This window comes from Pleurotus ostreatus (genome assembly GCF_014466165.1).
Source record: "Pleurotus ostreatus strain PC9 chromosome Unknown scaffold_4, whole genome shotgun sequence".
NCBI lineage: Eukaryota > Fungi > Basidiomycota > Agaricomycetes > Agaricales > Pleurotaceae > Pleurotus > Pleurotus ostreatus.
The window spans coordinates 2,446,611-2,466,096 of record NW_023503159.1 but is presented as its reverse complement, the minus strand read 5'-3'; the positions used below and the strand labels follow the sequence as shown (position 1 = coordinate 2,466,096).

Genomic DNA, 19,486 nt, shown 5'->3' with positions numbered 1-19,486 from the left:
GAGAATTCCACTTGGTCCGTGACCTTAATCGCGTATCTCTCCCCGATCTCCCTCTTGGCGCGCTCTGCCTCTTCCAATGACGAGGACCCTCCCGCGGTGTCGTCCGTGTATGTTCCAGTGTGAGTCTCCCCACGTTCGTCTCGACGGGATCGTACGCATTGGTCGGCCTCTGATCTCTTGTATCCTAGGTCCTTATACGCGCCGTCTAATTCTTGCCACCAGTTATGGCCGGCTTGTACTGCTCCATAGAGCGACTTCAGAAGAGGAACGACGACAGCAGGGGAGTTTGCTCCTTGGAACCCATGAGGTAGTCGCACGTAGAGTTCTTCATCCATTTTGGCATTGAGGTACGCCGATTTGAAGTCTACCTGCCATATATAAAACCCCAGCGTGACCCAGGTTGCCAGTAGCATGCGAAGCGATTCTAATCTCATCACACCCGCGTACTTCTTGTAGTAGTCTCTCCCCTCGACCTGATGCTGTCCCTGCACCACGAGCCGCGCCTTTTCACCGATAATCTCCCCTTCTCCGTTGAACTTGTGCGCATACACCCACATCACGTTGAGCACTGACGCATTCTTGGGCGGGATGCAAGCAGGTCCGAAAACCTCGTACGCGGCCATTCGGCTCATCTCCTCGTCCATCGCAGGCCTCCACCGATCCGGGTCCTCCATAGCCTGCGCGTAATTCTTGGGCACGGGGGGAAGTCCTACTGCAGCAAGAGCTACATTGTCTGACGCGTCGAGATAGTTTACCGACTCAGGCAGGAAATCGAAGGGGTTTGTCTCTGCAAGTGTCATTTTCGCTTGCGCGCCAAAATGCTCCTTCGCAGGCACGTCCGTTGACCATGGTTCACCAGCATCCTCAGCGGCGGCTTCCCTCAGCTTATATTCCTCTGTCTCGATGGCCGCACGAGATAGAGCACGAGTCTTCTCCCCCGGCATTGGGTTCAATCGGCTAGAGCGACGTGAAGGTTCTGCGTTCACCACATTTCGCGTTCGGCGAGCAGGTCGAGCATCCAGTTGAGGTCCTCTTTCTTGACTAACGGGCACAACAGGGTGCACAACATCAGCATTCTCGGGCAACGGCGTTCCAGGAGTACGATCATGAACGAGCGTAGATGCCGGCGGCATATTTGCTTCCGGTTGAACGCCATCGACCACGTTGTTAGGAAGTAAGTCGACGTCGTCCTCCGTTTGTGTCGCGTGAACTGTAGTCGCACCTGAACTCTGTGACTCGTCGAAGACAACGTCTCGGCTCCTCACAATTCGCCCGTCGTCCAGGTATAGCCAGTATACCCCACGTTCGTTGTAACCGACCATTCTACCCTCGAAGACCTGGTCATCCAGCTTGCCTGGCTTTCCATCGACAATCTTCGCAAATCCTCGACAGCCGAACGGACGTAAATGAGTAACACTTTGACGCTTGCCATGGAATGCCTCCGCTGGGATGGAATTGGGGTGTCTCGACGAAGGAAGCAAGTTATCTGTGTATACGACATAGCTGGCCGCCCAGCACCACAGAGAGGTAGGGAGCTTGCTCTCATGGAGGATGGTGCGAACCCGTGCATAGATAGAGCGGTGGCGACGCTCCGCAACGCCATTGGCTGCAGACGAATGTGGTGGGACGATTTCAATGATGATGCCGTGTTTGATTCCCCACGCCTGCCAGAGTGAGTTGTCAAATTCACCCCCCCCATCCACTCGCACGACCTTCAACTTCTTCCCAGTCTGTCGCTCTGCTTCCACGCGAAAGCCCTCCATCGCCTTCAAAGTGGTCGCCGCAGTCTTGTCTTTCAAATAAAACTGTTTCGTGAACGATGTTCCGTCGTCGACAATTGGCATGGAGTAAAGGAACCCCCCACGGCCTGTCACCCTCATAGGTCCACACAAATCTGTATGCACCCTTGCCAGGGGCGTCGAGGTGGGTACCACTTCAGCATCAAAAGGCCGTCTAACTCCATTTCCATGCAGACATGGTACACATTTGAGGCCGCTAATCTCAGCGCTCACACTTCCCCCATCGACAAGGTGTTTCGCGAAAGACTGGCGAATGCGATCCACGCCGGCATGTCCATAACGGCGGTGCCACATGTCCATCGTCGCAGGCTTGTTAAGCGACCGTGTTGTATGCGCCTCTGGTCCTCCAGGCTTTACCTCGAACACGTACAGTCCATTCTTCTTCGTAGCCGACATGATCAGCTTATGGTTCTTGTCATAGACTCGGCCGACTCCCTGAGAGAAGACCACGCTCAGTCCCTTCCCATCCAATTCTGACACGGAAATAAGGTCTGAGGAAACGTCGGGCGTGTGGAGAGCATCGAACATAATTGTTCGTTCCTCCCCGTCTACTATAAAGGTCTTTTTCGCCCGACCTTTCCCTATAATTGTGAACTTCGATCCTTTCTTCGACCCGCTACCTTGCGTAGGCTCGATTGACTCGTATGTTTCAAAGGATTCGCGATTGGTAATGAAATGGTCCGTGGCGCCAGAATCGAGGACGGTCAGGACAAGTTCCTTGATCTCGATCATTCCAATCGTAGCATTAAGGATGCGAACTCGCTCGTCTAGCGGGATACCTTCCCATTTCGGAGGAGTGCCAGTCCACATCTCCTCGAACGAGTCTTCTGACCATTTGACAGAGCCTACTTCCAGGACAGGGTCTCCAGGGTCGTCCCAGGGATCACCTCCCAGGTCCAACCCACCATTAGGTGCCGAACCGCCAAGCAGATCGTCATCGGTCATCACATATGCGCTGAGTGCGTAGTGTTGGGACAACGACGATACTGCCATGTTGGACGCCGCATTTGCTCCAGCACTTCCTCCACCCGGGTTGCTCCCGTCACGTTTCCCTTGCCACCAGTCCAGCCACTGTCCAGCTTTACCACCCCCATCACGGAAGCAGTCTTCAGCCAGATGCCCTTTCTTCTTGCAATTGGTGCATGTTTTGTCCTCTTTCTTTTTACGTTTGCCGGTCTCTAATTGCGCAATTCTTGCCTGAAGCGCCTGAATGGTGGCCATGGTTGCATCAGTCGTGAGCAGCTGCTTCGAGCTCCCGGCTACCTTCGAATCGCGCTCTTCGACTCGAGCGTAGAAGAGTTCAATCTGTTGAATGAGGTCTGCTGGAGCCTTGATCCCCGCCATGGCTTGAAGCATAGTGTCGAACTCCTTTCCAGGTAGCGACGAGGCAATTACGGACCGGAAATCCTGGTCAGAGTATTGATTCCCGTAGTCCATCGCTTCCTTGCGTTTGACTTTGAGTGTTTTCAGGAATTCCGCAAGCGTTTGACCGCTGTTCGGGGCGAACCGTAGATTTTTGAACGCAGAATCAGCGAACGTCTTACGCATCTCATCACGACGGATGTAGGTATTCGTCAACTCCTCCCATATTTGTGCCGACGATTTGGTAGAGACGTCGTCAACCAACGAATGGAGGTCTTCGACATTCATCAATATCGTCGATTTCACCTTCTCATCTCGATAGAGCCATTCTTCGAGAGAGGGGTTTCGGGAGTATGATAGAGTAGGTGGAGGGGGAGTCCCCGGCATAGGGATTCTTGCTGGTTCGTTGCTGCCAGATGCGGCAGTCGTAGGCGTCTCGACACGCGGCTTAGGGATGTCACCATTCAGATACCCCTTTAATCCCCACTGTCCTGCCACGGCTTCGAGCTTCACCTTGAACGGGTTAAATGGCCGTATTCCGTCGAACTTCTCGTCGGCGGGTAGTTCCCATATTGTATTGATTACACCGGACATTCTTGCGATGTAACGATTTTCTTTTAGGGGTTAATTTTCAGTTGAGCTTTCAACGGTATTCTTTACAGCTTGTGCGCAAAAGTATACGTGTGTTGACTTTGTATATTGTAAGCGTTCAAGCAGGGCCCATAACCTGTAGAATGTGCACGATGAGCGTGAGTTCTCAGCGTATCGAGCAATATGTTCGAAGCTCAATATATTCCTATACAAATACATACCTGTAGAATGTGCACGATGAGCGTGAGTTCTACAGTGGATAATCAATAAGTAAATGGTCTGTAGACGGTATGAATATGGGATAAGCCTACCTCAGCGTATCGAGCAATATGTTCGAAGCTGAGGAGGCGGAAAGGGGTCGAAACGAAATTTATATCTACGGAACTGACGGAAAAGGAAGGTTATAAACTAAATAAGGAAAAGGAAGTAGCGCTTAAGCGCTAAGTGGTCGGTGCGTGATCCTCTATTCTCCAACAGAAGTCACGTGATATATTGATCGACGAGGCTAAGCTCACGCGACGCGACGCGCTTCTTACAAACTCTTCTCTAACCACCATGGCGAAGGCAAAGCCCGTGAAATCCGGCTCTCAGAAGGCCATTAACTCGTTCTTCATTTCGAAATCCGCCCCCAAAAAGCCCAGAGAACCTAAAGAGGAGGAACCTCAAGAAGAAGACGCTTCAGTCCACTCAGATGATGCTTCCGAGGCACAAGACGCGTCCGATGTCGAGATGGACGAACCCGAGACGAAACAAAAAAGCACTAAAATTGCAGCTGCAGAGTCTTCCTCTAAGCTCCCTCCTATATCGAGCATTCCTCTCATGTTCGACGACCTCGTGAGCCATATCCCGGAAATAAAGGATGTAGCGATTCAGATCGCAGGTCGAAAACTACGCGTCGCAACTATGTGTTCCGGCACAGAATCTCCTCTTCTGGCCCTCGAAATGATCACAAGCTCCATACGAGAGCAATACGACGTCAATGTCCAGATACAACACGTGTTTTCGTGCGAGATTGAGCCTTTCAAGCAGGCGTACATTGAACGCAACTTCCAACCACCCCTTCTCTTTCGCGATGTCTGTGAGCTGGGCGAGGACGAGGCGTAAGCACCATTTCGCAAGCGGAAACACACCATATAACCTATAATCTCTCTCGTCTTTTGCTAGGCACACTGCTTATGGGTCATTGGCTCCAGTTCCCGGCGACGTGGATATGCTGATCGCAGGCACTTCATGTGTCGATTACTCAAATCTCAATAACGAAAAGCAGGACATAGATGCCAACGGCGAGTCTGGACGAACATTCCGTGGCATGATGTCGTGGGTTAAAAGGCATCGACCGCCCATCGTCATCCTTGAGAACGTTTGTTCCGCGCCATGGACCAAAGTTAAAGAGTATTTCGAAGAGATCGACTATAGTGCGGAGTTCAGTCGAACGGACACCAAGTTCTACTACGTGCCTCATACTCGTACCCGAGTTTACCTTTTGGCCGTGAATAAGCGCGGTTCCAGCATCCCCGCAACGTGGAAAGACTGGGTCGTCAACAAGTTGAAGCGTCCTGCAACCTCTTCTCTCGACGCCCATTTGCTGCCTGCTGACGATCCTCGTATACATCAAGCGCGCCAGAAACTCGTTAGCGAGAGTGCACATGCTCTAGACCGCCGTGTAGGTCGAACGGATTGGAGCCGATGTGAGTCTCGTCATCAAAGAGCGAGGTTAGAGGAGCAACTTGGGGATAAGCGTCCGTTGACCAGTTGGGACGATGGTATGGATTTCCTTGATCACGCCAACTCGCATTACAATTTCATATAACTAGGTGGTTATTGCAAGCTTTCCGTGGATGGCTGGGGTGATTGGGCCACAGGTCAGGTTGAGCGTGTATGGGACTTGATGGACATCAGTCTTCTGCGTTCAGCTAAGCAAGGTATTGACCCCGCGTATAAAACGTACGTGATCCACTCTTTATTGCTGAACGACTGTTGTGAACTCGTTTGAACCATCAAAGGTTGGTATGGAACCTGTCGCAAAATGTAGACCGAACTATTGGTTCTAGCAAACCAGGCATATGCCCTTGCCTCACCCCATCCATGATCCCGTACATCACCAACCGCGGCGGCCCCATGGTCGGTATTGAGGCGCTTGGAATGCAGGGGCTTCCCGTCGACAAATTGTTGTTGACGCGAGAAAGCGAAGATCAGTTGGCAGATCTTGCTGGTAATGCGATGTCTACAACCGTAGTTGGGGCATGCATGCTCGCTGCACTGGTATCGGCCAAGAAGCTTCTCAAAGCTGGAGACGATTCTCGCAGTTACGAATCCAAGGCTGGCTTGATGGAAGACGTCGCTGAAGAGGAGGAGATGGTTGTCGACACAATTAACGAAGACATCGCTCCTGTGGACAAGCGAATCGTCGGGGAAGATGAATTAGATGAACGACCATTGGACCTTTCCGTTACTGGGAAGCTAGCCTGGTCCCAACTATTACTGGATGCGATGAGAAGCTCCCGTCTATGTTACTGCGAAGGCCGGGTAGATATGACGACTCAACCTCTCTTTCGTTGCGTTGATTGCCAGACGTCGTTCTGCAAGAAGTGCGGAGGGCGTCCAGAACATAATCCGGAACTCGCCAACGTTGGGGCTCAGCTGCGTCTCCCACCATCCGATTTTGCAAGGGAGCTCAAGTCCACCCTCCCTATGTCTATCACTCTCCGTGGCGTCACGATGGAGGTACTCAATGATCTTAGGGATAATTGCAAGGCACTCGTCCCGGAGAAGCGCTGGACAAAGTGGGCCGACGCCGTGCTTCGCGCTTCAACCCAGCAACTCCGTTTTGTTGAGCCCAAACGCCAGGAGATCTGGTCGGCGGTGTACGATTCGTCAGATGCCCTGCTCGAGCTCCTCATGCACCCCCAGCAACCCGAATGGCTGCTATACGCCAAGCCCAAAGCAGATGAAGCGGCGGACGCCGACATACGGACGATCTTGCGACACCCTGTAGGCAGGCTTCAATGCAAAGGAGGACTATTTGATGGAGAATGGCAATTTGCTTTCCCTCATGACTTCTCCGTCCCAATCACCATCACGGGCGAGGGTGACCTGGTTCCATCGTGGGAGCAACGTTTGGGCCTACAGGGTGACGAATTCAAAGATCGCAAAGTCTTCTCGAAGCTCGTTATTGACGTCCCAGAGGAGCTTGCAGAGCACATGGACCGTAATATTGCGGGGACATATAAACTGCTCGAGAGATGTGGTACCGCGAATGGCGCCTTGCATCGCAAAGAGTCAGCTGAGGAGTCCAGTTTGCCACCATTATTTATGTTGCTGGATCCTCATAGAACCGACGACACGCAGGATTCATTCGTCTTCTCCACTAGCATGAGGCGCTACGAATATGGCGAAACTCGACCCATTGTTTGCAAGCTTGCTCATACTTGGAGACAGTCCTCAAAAGCGGGCGCGCAGAAAGTTGATTGTATTCTGCCGAGCCAATGGATCGCCTCTAAGGTAGTCAAGTTAGAGGTGAACTTCGTCTTTGGATAGATTCGCATTTACTAACGTGTCTTGCAAAGCCTTTCGCCTTGGAGGGTGCTCGCTTCTCCATGCCGAACAAGGCACTCGATATTGCCTTGGATTTGGACGCTTGCCGTAGTGCAATGGCTTTCCTCGTCTGTCGAGTACCATTTGGATCTGACGCCGGACCTGAATGGCCACGAGGTACATGGAGAGAGGTGGATAGAATCAACGAGCGGAGCATCTTCCGAAGCCTGGCATGGCTACTGGAGCGTATTTGCCATGACGATCAGTCTTTCACGTCATGGCAAACAATCGACCATTCGGACATATGCGAGAGCTGCGAACGATGCGCTCCGAGTGCGCCGAAGCTTAAATGGATGACTGTTAAGCGGAAGTCGGTTGCGGTAGAAAACACCATCCAGGCCGGGGAATATGAACGAAGGCTCAAGCGGCGGCCCAGTCCTTTCGTCACCCAGTTAATGCTGAATGAGGATGGAGTAGGTACCGTCAAGATTGGTCTCAACGTCCCTACGCTTCTCCATAGGGCTGTGCCACGCCTCCCCAACGTCCATCCTGATAGCCAAGTCACACTCTCGTGGCGACTTGATACGAATTTCACTCCTTCCGTCCATATTGACCTACCCAAGTTCGTACTACGCAGTAACAAGCAGGACAAGAAACATGCCCAGCCGCCGCACTTCAAACTCAAGCTTCGAGTAGAACAACTCCGGTCTCTTGAATGGATGGTCGCTCAAGAAGCAAAGACTGCGCCACCGTTTATTGAGGAGGAGATATCAGAGGCAATGCTTGACGCTTTAGGATGGAGAGCGGAGGGACGGGTTCAGCGGAGCGTTAAGATTCGTGGCGGCGTTCTGGCTGATCAAGTAGGGTACGGAAAGACCGCCATTACACTAGCCCTCATCGACGTAATGGCAAACGAAGTCGAAGAGGAAATGAGCAAAGTAGACGATCTACCCGGAAAGATCCACACCAAGGCCAGCCTTATCGTCGTCCCGCCACATCTGACAAGACAATGGGCTTCTGAGGCAAAGAAATTCGCGGGCAAACACTTCAAGGTCGAAGTTATCACCACCGCATCGAATCTCAACTCCCTTACGATCGAGGACGTGCAAAACGCTGATTTAGTTGTCGTCGCGTCCAATCTGTTCAAGAGTAACGTGTACTTGGATAATCTACAAGAACTATCAGCCGGGGGAGATTTACCTGCACGAGAGGGACGACATTTCAATGCTGGCGTGGACGTAAGTTTAGCTTCGCTTCGAAAGCAAGTCGACCGCCTGCGAGACGAAGGTTCCGCAGCCGTCCTCAAGGAAATTAAAGACGCCCACCATCGTGGTAAGTAATATTCCTTCGTATTAACTCTCCACGACTGATGGTTACCTACGCACAGCGGAGGTAGAGGCAGCGGCAGAGCTCAAGGCGCTTCAGTCTAAACGACTCAAAGGCAAGTCGTACCGTGAGGCAGTGGATGCGCAGAAGAAACCAAAGCCCACGCCGATCGAGCCCAAAGCGCAAGCCCCGAAGCCAAAACGCGATGTGTGGCCAGAGGACCTTGTTGAGGTGGTCATTCCCATTGCGAGGTCAGACGCTTCCTCCGTTCCTCCTTCGTCCGCTCCTCCCTCTGCTACGGAGGATTCTGAGGAGGAGTCCGATGTTCCCCGGAAGCGTGTACGAACCAGGACGTCTGCCCCAATCATGGTTCTGTCCGAATCGGAGAGTGATGAAGAGGAAATTGTGAAGCCCAAGAAGGCTGTCAAGCCTGCTGCTTCACGGATTCGAAAGAAACCGGTTGAAGAATCCGACTACGAGCACACTTCCGATGCTGAGCCGTCCTCCTCCGAAGAAAGCGACTTCGTTGTCAATGATTCGTCTGATGACGATTCGAAGAGCAAGGCGAAATCCAAGTCGAAGCCCAAGTCGAAGCCCAAACCAAAACCCAAGGTCGTACGCAAGGCCACTTCAAGCAATACGTCTGGTGCCAGTTCGACAGAGGCGGAGACTGACGACATGGACGTCGATGACGCTCCGTCTAAGAAGAAGAAGGTAGCGACGAAGAAACGCAAGGCTGACGATGACGACGGGAGACCGACGAAGAAGCAACGGCGACAAGACTCGGACCCTTGGAAATTGGGCTCCGCTGCGAAGAAGGATTGGACGCAAATGCGTGCACCACCTATGGAGATGTTCCAATTCGCACGGGTTGTTGTTGATGAATACACGTACTTGGATGGGAAAGTCCATTCGTTAGTTACGAGGCTTACGGGCAACCGTCGTTGGGTTCTTTCTGGTACCCCGCCTATCCACGATTTCACTGCTGTCAAATCTATTGCAGCTTTCCTTGATCTGCATCTGGGTGTGGACGATGACGGTGAAGGACAATCTGCAGAAGTGAGGAAGCGCAGAAGAGAACAAACTGGTAAGTGACCGGCTTCTCGAGCTAGGTGCCATCGCTAAAGAGAATCTAGCGGTGGAAAAATTCCATTCTTTCCGCGAGGTGCATAGCTTGGAGTGGCATGCTCATAGACACCAAGTAGGACAGGCTTTCCTTGATCAGTTTGTCCGACAGGTGAGTTTTCTTTGCTCGATCAAGTAAGCAACTAATCGTGTTTAAATCTTTTAAGAACATCGCTGAGATCGACGAAATCCCATGGGTTGAGGACATTCGCAAAGTGACGCAGACCGCCTCGGAATACGCGATATATCTTGAACTAGAGCACTACCTACAAGCGCTGGAGATGACTATGAAGAAAACTCGCAAGAGCGAGAGCGATCGTGACAAGCGCCTTCTAAAGGCCCTGGGAGAGAGCAAGTACGTTGCCTGTTAGCTATCGCAATCTGGCTGTGTCTAATCAATCTCGAAGGACCGCGGAAGAGGCGTTGCTCAAATGTTGCTCGTATTTCGATTTGCAGACGGATCAAGAAAACTCCATGAAGGCCTGCGACGTTATTGTGAAGGAACGCAAGAAGCAGTTGCAAGAATGTATGGCCGAGCTCTTGCAGTGCCTCAAACAGGCTGTCGCTCGGGAGAAGGATCTAGTCGAAAAAGGCGACGTTGCCAAGGAATCTCTGTTTCATGAGTACGTCCGTGTCACCCGTGGCGGAGACGATGCTGTTGGCGACAAAGAGGCCCGGGAGATGATCGTCGATCTACTGGACAAAGCTGGCGCCAAAGTTACCAGCCGCAAGGGCAAGAAGGACGACTCGCAACTCAGCGAGAAGATGAAAGAGAAGGTCTGGGAGCACCGCGAGAAAACACATGAAATCCGTCGGTTAGGCAAGGAGTTGGTTGGACGTGTGCGGTCGCTGCGATACTTCAATGTGGTTCGCGATTTCCAAAAGCAGTCAGACACTCCTCCGGATGTGAGTTGCCCCAGATGCGAACGAGAGAATCTGCCCGTGGAGGAGATTTCGGTGTTGTCGTCTTGTGGGCATACGGGGTGCACAGCATGCGTGAAGCAATGGGCGGCGAAGGAGGAGTGCGTTTACGCAAAGTCTGGCGCCTGCAAGTCGGCCGCAAGAGACTACAATATCATCGCTGTCAAAGATCTAGGCGTAGACGATAAAGAACGAGAGGGTAAAGGTCGTCACTATGGCATGAAGCTAGAAAAGATCGTTAATATGATCAAGTACGTTGCTATCTCTTGCTTAAATCTTGCGATCGACTTAACGTCTTCTAGGAAAGATATCCCGAAGGATGAGCGTGTTCTTCTCTTCGTTCAGTTCCCCGATTTGATGAAGAAAGTCGCGGAAGCTTTGGGCGACCACAAGATCAAGTATCTCGAAATCAAGGGAACGGCTCATCAGAAGAGCAAGAACTTGGAGAAATTCCAGAACGACAGCGAGGAACGCGTGCTTCTTCTCAACGTCATGGACGAGAGCGCAAGTGGAGCAAACTTGACATCTGCCAACCATGCGATATTCATGTCGCCGTTGCTGGCACCGACGAAGGAGATCTACCAGATGTGCGAGACGCAAGCGATTGGGCGTTTGGTACGGTTCGGGCAAACGAAACTCGTACATGTCTATCGGTTCCTTGCCGAAAAGACCATTGATGAGAGGATCTATGAGGAGAGGAAGGACGTTATGATGCATGATCATTAATCAATCATTATAGGATGATATATTACCAGCTGTCTGTTTATGCTATCGTTTTACATGGAAACGCACGTATCTGTACCTATATAATGTCTATTCTGCACATGTCCGAGGAAATGATGCTATCTAAGAGCTCCCGAGATAAGCAGAAGGTCTTCCGTCGGTTTCGAAAAAAAAGTGATGGGACTGAGAGCCTACCATAGGGATAGAAGCAAGTGTACGGCAAGCACACTTATTGTTGGCTCAAATTGCTGAGCACGGAGGAGCCAACAAAAGTTGAGACGTAGAAGTCGTCTTGAACCCCTAAGCGCCCATACTTCGAGGATACCTCGTGGAGCAGGGATTTACAAATGTTCGCAGTAACGAATGGTGGCATTATGAGTAGTAAGTACACTATGATACATGCAATAGGAAAACCGAGTACACACTGTCCGAGGCCGTTCGTCTTCTAAATACTACTTGTTTGACATCGAATAACCCGAGGTGTCCAAGACTTTCTTGCCGCAGATAGAGCATATCCCTTTCTTAAAGGCACACCCTATCGTATAGATTCACAGGTGAGTCCATATGCCAAGGCTGAAAAACCGATGAAGCGCACCATGGCAATACTTTGCTTTGTTCTGGGTGACGTTAGACTTGCAGTCTTTGCACTTGCCCTGATACGGCTGAGGGGGAATGAGAATACAACCAAAAGATGATAAGACTATTGTTTACGCACCTGAAACCGATTCTTTGAGCTCCCTGGACGACTGAGGAGCTTATTCTCTCCGATCTTCCTTGACCCCTCCTTGATACTGGAGGTCGTTGACTTGAAAGGATCTGGGGCGGCTAATTTTGAGAGTTTCTATGCAAGACAAATGGCATGAGCGGGAGTAGCGCAACAAAAGAACAACAGCTGAAACGCCGCACAGATTCGCATTTTGTGCAGACCATTGGATGAGCGGTTTCGGCGGCAGCAGTTATGGGATATGTGTTGTGACAGAGTCACAGAGTCACGCTAGCCATGCATGTGTGGCTGTGCAAACGTGGCTTCTGGCAGCAGCGCCGATCAGTCAAGTACAGTGTGCTACTACTCCTACGAGATCTGGATCTTGCTGGCGCACAGAAACGACAATAATCCTATTATCAGTTCGGAAAAGGCGCACCCGACCCAAGATCTTGTACACCTCGTCGACGGCGAGTAAACAGAGCACCCGTCATTACCGCCTTTGGAAGGATGCGCCCCGAAGAAGGGCTCTTATTGTCTACCGCCACCGAATTCGTCCACCCGCTAGCTGATCAGCTCACCATCACTGAACTCTACCAGGACTAGATGGAAGCCAAAGTGTTGACATGACAATCTTTCGTAGCGTATGGAACGCCAGTCACGACGTTCACAAAAAGTGACCGTTCCACACAATATAGCCCCGCCTATCGACCAACACCGCTCTCCAAATTCGGGTATTTTCAGCTCGTCGCGGCTCTCCCATTCGCTAGCCTCTTTTGCAGATGCAGCGTCTCTCGACGTACAACAACGTTGCTTATTTTTCTTTTCTTTTTCTCCGATAGTTACTCGTCTACTACCGTCGCTCGTATAAATTCGAACGCACCGTAAGGTTGTATCTTCAGAATCACTCTAATATCCTCGAGCTCATCTAACATGCGCCGTTACAGAATCTCTACCGAAATCCTCATCCTCATCTTGGAAAACCTCGATCCACAGACCTTGTGGCGAGCCTGTCAGGCAAGTTCTGACTTCACACATAACTCTGTCATATCGCGGAAGTCAACACGTCTAAAGTCTATCATTACTCTTCTAGGCCTTTTCCCGTATTTATAATGTTGTCATGGAATTCCAGTCCTTACGGTACCGGTTCGAACTCGCACTGGCTGCGATGAAAGATGGACGTGCCCCACGTGCCCATGCTCCTGCCCTCGCACGTTACCAGCTCCTTTTGTCTTACAAGAAGGATTGGCCGCGGCTCCGCTGGTCCCAGGAATCTAGGATGCAGATCCCTACGCCTGCCCAGGTGGGCATGTCCGGAGGCTTCGTTCACAGAATTCTCACCGATGGACAACAATATTGTCTCGAATTATCTGAGCTTCCATCACACCGAACCGGTCGTCCCTTAACTCGGACCCGACACATCCGCTTCTCGACGCCTCCCATCGAATCTGTCATGGTCGATCCCTCGCAGCACCTTCTCGTGACCACGCACCTCTTCAGGTACATATATGTTTAAACACAAACAATGCTCTAGCATCCTACTTATTTCCCCGAAGCTTAGGAGGCGTGGTGGCTATTCAGATCCATTTGCGCGACCTGTGGACCTTTGCGAAACATAGATGGGCTCCCGCACTCGCTTACGAGTTCAGCACCCAATCTGCCGGTAGGGTCTCGCACATGTCACTCCAGATCTGTGGATCCAAACTTGGTATCTCCATGGAGTTTGCTACAGGACAGGTCAAGCACCTTGTTATGGACTGGCATACTCTTCACGCCCGCGTGAGTGACGGCGGGGATTTATATGGCTCGTTTACTTATTTAATTACTCCGCAGTGGTTCGAGGAGGGCGATATCTTATTCTTAAACGAGACTTGCATGCTCGTCTCAGCGAAATATCATGGCAGGCCCGCGCTCAATCTATACAACATAACCGACGTCGCGAACGTCACCAATATGCGCGATTACGAGTTCCCCGAGGTGTGGGCTAACGCGGCCATCACTTTCTCATCTAACAGTTCCCCGCCATCTGATGCCGTTGCCAACCCCGATGCTTTGTTCTACCCCGATCCGGCCGCTCGTCTTCTCATGCTCAATGTAAACCTCAGCGGGGCCTCTAACCCCCGGCAGAGTAGCCACACCAAAGGTCCCTCCGTCTGGTTATTCGCCAACGAGTCTTATTTCAGACCCCCAACTTCCAGGCGAGACTCGGTCCGCGTTTCCTGGAAGCACTGGAGCCAACACTGCTACATCCGCAATGTGCAGCCGTCCCCCTTCCTCCGTGGCCCGCACGTTGTTGGCACGAAGGTTCTATACTTAGACGCCGAGCCTGTCCAGCTTTCAAGGAACGAGATGGGTAGCAGGCCTGCTACCATCCCACGCTTGGTGCTCATCGATTTCAAGCCATTCTCCGACCCAGCCAACCCACCAGCGAAGACATGGACCATGGGCGGCAAGACAACTATGGTGCCCTACGAGTCTACGAGGGATATCCCCTACACCACTATAGATAATCTCAACATAGACGCAGTTAGAATGAATGAGGACAATATTGTATTAATCATGGTATGTTGCTGTTCTTCCTTCGCGGGGGCTTGACATTCATCTCATTATTACAGGAATTACGCCAAGGGATGCGCAATCTTAGTATCTTAACGTTTGGCACACCTCCGGTGCCTCGTCCCCGACACAAGTAAAATATAGCCGATAAGCCAATAGCGGAACAAGAAAGACAGTCAAAAATAAACCGCAGAAGATTCAGAACTTGTATCACCTAGCTCCGAGTTATACTTACTGATACCATTAGCCCAGCCCTCCTTGTATTCCCAGTACCTCCGTGACTCTACTCGTAGGTTAGAGAAGAAGAAAATGTAACCGTGTAATTGTATGTAGATATCAAAATGTCGAGGATCCCCGTTACCCGCATGTCATTGACATTCAAGTGGTATGCCACTTGACCTTGATCCACACCAACCACCGCCGTCGATCAAATTCGCCTTCCCCGTCCCTCTCAACAATCCACCCTCGTCGCTGATCGCCGTGCACTTGCCTTTCCTCCGCAGATTCGACATCGAATCCAGATGATTTCAGCCGATTGAGCATAGACTGGATAGTGAATCGACCAGTATGCAATCCTGCCACCAGATGTATCCTAGACTTGGCATCTTTCTTGAGAGTCTTTCGGAGGGTCTCGACGAAGATCGCATGAGTATCGGAGTTCCACAACGTATCAGCGGCAATGACTACGTCAAACCCACAATCCACAGTAGTTTCGAACCTGGGTAGCAGAGGGGATGCGTCTGATCCCCATGCGTAAGGAACAACCTTGCACCTCGATGCAACGCCATTCGTTTGAACATTGTCCTCCAAAGCAGAGATCAGTTGATCATCTGGGTAATCACTCGACGTAATGTGTATACGCGGATCTTCATATAACTTGCTGATGGCGATACTAGGGATCCCGGCACCTGCGCCGAGCTCTAGGACGTTTATCCGATTTGTCGGCGACGTCAGCGGCGAAAGATAATCCTCTAGATGTAGCTCTTGTATATGCTTGGTAAGGTATACCGATGCGACCCATACACTCGACGCATGCAAAGACCAATTTGACGACTGTGTATCAGGAACACGACACGAGATGGATATAGGTTTCCTGGGTTCAATCGATAATGTGTTGATGGCGTGGTTGCGATGATTGAGTTGCAGGACAAAATGACGGCCAGGAGACGAGAGTGAGACAGGTTGGCAACCGTATAGCGTATCCAGCGAGTCCGCTAGAATATCCTCTGGGTCTTCGTCTTCAACAGATTTCGGCATTATCATATTCGCAGCTGCAATGGGCGATGGGTGGTGCTGTTTGGTTGCATATCAGCGATGTAGCAGAAGGACTCATGCACTGACCTTTGGAATATGGCGTACCCCTTGATTTTGTATGTTAATCTACGGTAGGAACTATCTGGCTGGGTGGTATCTGATCAAAGACGATCATTACAAACCGACCACCTAATTTAGGCGTATCGCATCAATGTCGTGTTAGGAGATCCCCTCGAACTCCGCGCTTGTGTCTGGTGCCTTCAATACGCATAGTATATGACTACAAATACAAGAATCCCTGAAGGTTCCGTAAGGACAATTGAAGGTTAGCATCGAACACGCAGGCTATCAAGCGGACGCAAACTTACTATAAATTACACACGGAACACATTTAATCTGCTATCCCAGCCACAGCTTGCCAATACCCCCTGGTCGTATAGAGACCAACTACATCCAACGACGAACTCTGTGTGAGCATCATTGATGTACATTAACTGTGGCTGACCAGCCGGCGGCGCGGTGTTCCACCTAACAAATTTGAGCCAGTAAAGAGAAAGGAACGATAGATTACGACTTACACCCTACACGACATATCATAGCTCGCGGTGGCAATTACCTCGCCGCGATGAGGGCTCCATTGAACCTTCCTTACAGCGTATTCATGACCCATCAGTTGGGTCTCGCAGGAGCCTCCCACAGCGCCCGGCTCCGCTCCAGGTTTAACCATCCTACAGTCCCATACTTTGACTAATTTATCAACACCGCCACTGGCCAAAACAAATGGCCGGTATTTGTTCCAGTCTAAGCTTAGGATTTCGGTGTGCGAAGCGGGTACTGTTAACATGGACGCAGAAAGAGGATTTGTGAAACTATTTGTGTTGGGTCCAGAAGCGTAAGCAGGGGCGCGAAGGTCGAATATTCGAAGCGTTCCATCGGTCGAGCATGTCGCAAGTATGTCAGGTTGATGTGGAGAGAACAGAGCTTGGTAGACGCATGAATGATGTGCATTGAGGGTCATCAGCGATCGCGGTCGTTCTGGTGTCCACTGAGGTCAAATGAGACTTCTCTGAGAAGTCCACGACAAGCAGGACTACGCACTATCTTGACTGTGCCGTCCCAGGATGACGATACAAAGGTATCTTTCTTCAAATTCGACCAATCGACGGAGAATACTTCTTTTGTATGCTCTTGCCATGCACGGATCGGGTGGTCCTGTCCTGAATCATCAACTAGCCGCATTATTTGCATAATCTGGGCTCACATTGAGCATAATATCCCATAGCTTTAACGACCCGTCGCCCGACGCAGTTACTATCTGATTTTCGTGGATTTCAGACCAGGCGGCGTCGTACAATCCGTCTTGTGTGTCGAATCTAGACGTTCGTGTTAGGACCACGACTCTAGCAATGCCGAAGATCTGACTTGCTGTTTGTCTAGGCTCAGTGCCAGCATTCCCCCCGGGTTCGCGGACACAGAAGCCAGATGAAGCCGGCCATTGCCAACCAAACCAAAGTTGGCAGCAGATGCGACGGCCAAACGCGTGTTGTGGAAAGGTGACCAGGTGACCGAGTAGTGTGCAAAGCCTGGAGTCTGCAGCGTCGCCGGCGGTGGGCGTGGCCCGCTCATCGACATCGTTAATGAGCTGGTACGGTGGACGGCGCACCGACTATTGTTGCGGCGGTTGTAGCCAAAGTCGAACCGGTTGTTTGTCCTTCTTGCTTCCGCCCAAGAGTCACATGCGAGTCTCTGTTCCCACAATTCCTCAATTCCTCCTTGAACGGGTGCCGTCAAGGCCGCCAATATCTACTACAGCTGCTATAGAACGTGTTGCTGATTTTATTCGCCCAGGAAATGTCACCGTTCTCACGGGAGCGGGCGTAAGTGTGGATTCAGGGATTCGAGCATACCGTGGAAAGGATGGACGGTACATGAACCCCAACTACAAGTGCGCACAGGTTACTTCCAGGGTCGGGTGTATCTTGTTCATTCACTGGGTTGATATATGAAGGCCTATCCTATACCACCAGCTCGTCGACCGCACCGAAAAGGGCTTCCGATTTCGGTATGTCGCGAAATTTTGTTGTAGCAAGTATTAATTAACGTCAATCCCTGAAATTAAACAGCCAGCGGTATTGGTGAGCGATTGCAAACTTCATGTCCGAGACAGATGCCGTTACTGATCTGAGACACCAACTCTTTTTAGGCTACGCTCGTTTGTGGGCTATCCACCGGTGCGAGATTCCCAGCCGAACACGACCCATTTCGCGTTGGCAGCCTTGCAGTACAAGTCAGTGATATCACGTCTGATCACACAAAACGTCGACGGGCTCCACCACAAGGCCATATCCCACGTATGGGACGAACCTACTCGCCAGTCCCGTATTTTAGAGCTTCATGGCACTCTACATGTACGTGGAGACGGTCCGGATCATGGGGCTTTATCTTCATCTCTTGCTTTTCATCATTCCAGAAAGTGAGCTGCAGCTCAGGGCACGTCGTAGATAGGCAGACCTTTCAGGATTGGTTGGCTGATGCCAACCCTAAGTGGAAGGAATTCATGGCCGAATCAGAGAGGACAGGTATTCAACCTAGGACCAACCCAGATGGAGATGTAAGTAGCATCAGCAAAGTCCGTTGGCCTTCATGTGGTCCTCATGTGAGCGTGATGCCTCTCGGTAGGTCGTTCTAGAAGGAGTATCCTACGATGACTTTGTGGTCCCCGACTGCCCAACATGTTTCTCGGAGAACAAGCGAAATTGCAACGTAAGGGTTCTTTACATCAGAACATTTGATCAAGCACTTATGACCATTCTTTCCCCCCAAATATAGCATAAACCACACCTCATCTTCTTTGGAGAATCCATACCACAGGATGTGAAGGGCCGGTCGTGAGTCATATTGTCCTCTCCCCAAACCTCCAGCTGTTCTAACCGTTCCAACCCTTGCTGCGCGCAGCTTTACGGACGTCGAGTGCGGTGATAGGCTTCTGATGATGGGCACTACACTCGCTACGTTCTCCGCATTCAGGTGCGTACCACCATTTCTTAACTTCCGATGCACCACATATTTCATACCCACCGCTTCGTGCAGGTTGGTGAAACACGCTTTAGAACAACACAAGCCCGTTATGCTACTAAATGTTGGCCCCACACGCGCCGATGACATCCCGGAAGTAGAGAAAGTTGAGATCCCCACAGGTACGATCCTCAGACAGGTCGTCGCCGCAGTCCTGTACGTTTCACCCAAACGTAAGATTCCTGGCAAATCTATACTCACAATCTCTACTATGCAGGGGCAACGAAACACATGATCCCGCCGTCACGGAGATGCTGCGAAGCGGGGTCTTCAATCCCCCATCTAATGATTCCAATCAGTGAAGAAGAATCGGAGAGGGTATTTTACGCCGACGAAATACATAGCCACATAGAATCGTTATTCTGAGAAGTTGGAAATTCAAAGCCAGCGTATTGCTCCGTCATGAATTCTACGGTTCATTTATACAGGGATTATGAATTAAGGTATGTACACTAGCGAGGAAGGGGCGATGAGTGGGAATTATTTTTCTACAGTAAGTTCCAAGAATTGCTACATA

At 51.0% G+C, this 19,486-nt stretch overlaps 5 protein-coding genes across 5 annotated transcripts; 3 read left to right on the top strand and 2 right to left on the bottom strand.

Annotated features, from left to right (window-relative positions):
* Positions 1-4,307: 4,307 nt before the first annotated feature.
* PC9H_006660 (uncharacterized protein) lies at positions 4,308-11,384 on the top strand (the record flags this gene model as incomplete). The annotated part of the gene is made up of 10 exons (XM_036776204.1): positions 4,308-4,852; positions 4,917-5,515; positions 5,567-5,696; positions 5,756-7,268; positions 7,319-8,618; positions 8,674-9,699; positions 9,749-9,849; positions 9,905-10,092; positions 10,145-10,909; positions 10,961-11,384. The coding sequence occupies 10 exons, from the start codon at positions 4,308-4,310 to the stop codon at positions 11,382-11,384; spliced, it is 6,591 nt and encodes a 2,196-aa protein (XP_036632223.1).
* A 1,633-nt stretch (positions 11,385-13,017) lies between these two features.
* PC9H_006659 (uncharacterized protein) lies at positions 13,018-14,777 on the top strand (the record flags this gene model as incomplete). Its single annotated transcript, XM_036776203.1, has 5 exons — positions 13,018-13,128; positions 13,178-13,584; positions 13,641-13,863; positions 13,918-14,646; positions 14,700-14,777. 5 exons carry the CDS (start codon positions 13,018-13,020, stop codon positions 14,775-14,777), a joined length of 1,548 nt encoding a protein of 515 aa, XP_036632222.1.
* Positions 14,778-15,018: 241 nt separating this feature from the next.
* On the bottom strand, positions 15,019-15,897 carry PC9H_006658 (uncharacterized protein; the record flags this gene model as incomplete). Its single annotated transcript, XM_036776202.1, has 1 exon — positions 15,019-15,897. One exon carries the CDS (start codon positions 15,895-15,897, stop codon positions 15,019-15,021), a length of 879 nt encoding a protein of 292 aa, XP_036632221.1.
* Positions 15,898-16,268: 371 nt separating this feature from the next.
* Positions 16,269-17,526, bottom strand: PEX7 (peroxisomal targeting signal 2 receptor; the record flags this gene model as incomplete). The annotated part of the gene is made up of 5 exons (XM_036776201.1): positions 16,269-16,422; positions 16,473-16,939; positions 16,993-17,106; positions 17,156-17,267; positions 17,321-17,526. 5 exons carry the CDS (start codon positions 17,524-17,526, stop codon positions 16,269-16,271), a joined length of 1,053 nt encoding a protein of 350 aa, XP_036632220.1.
* A 104-nt stretch (positions 17,527-17,630) lies between these two features.
* On the top strand, positions 17,631-19,271 carry PC9H_006656 (uncharacterized protein; the record flags this gene model as incomplete). The annotated part of the gene is made up of 10 exons (XM_036776200.1): positions 17,631-17,839; positions 17,903-17,956; positions 18,018-18,029; positions 18,098-18,302; positions 18,365-18,505; positions 18,574-18,657; positions 18,724-18,782; positions 18,850-18,921; positions 18,985-19,125; positions 19,187-19,271. 10 exons carry the CDS (start codon positions 17,631-17,633, stop codon positions 19,269-19,271), a joined length of 1,062 nt encoding a protein of 353 aa, XP_036632219.1.
* Between the last annotated feature and the right edge of the window lie 215 nt (positions 19,272-19,486).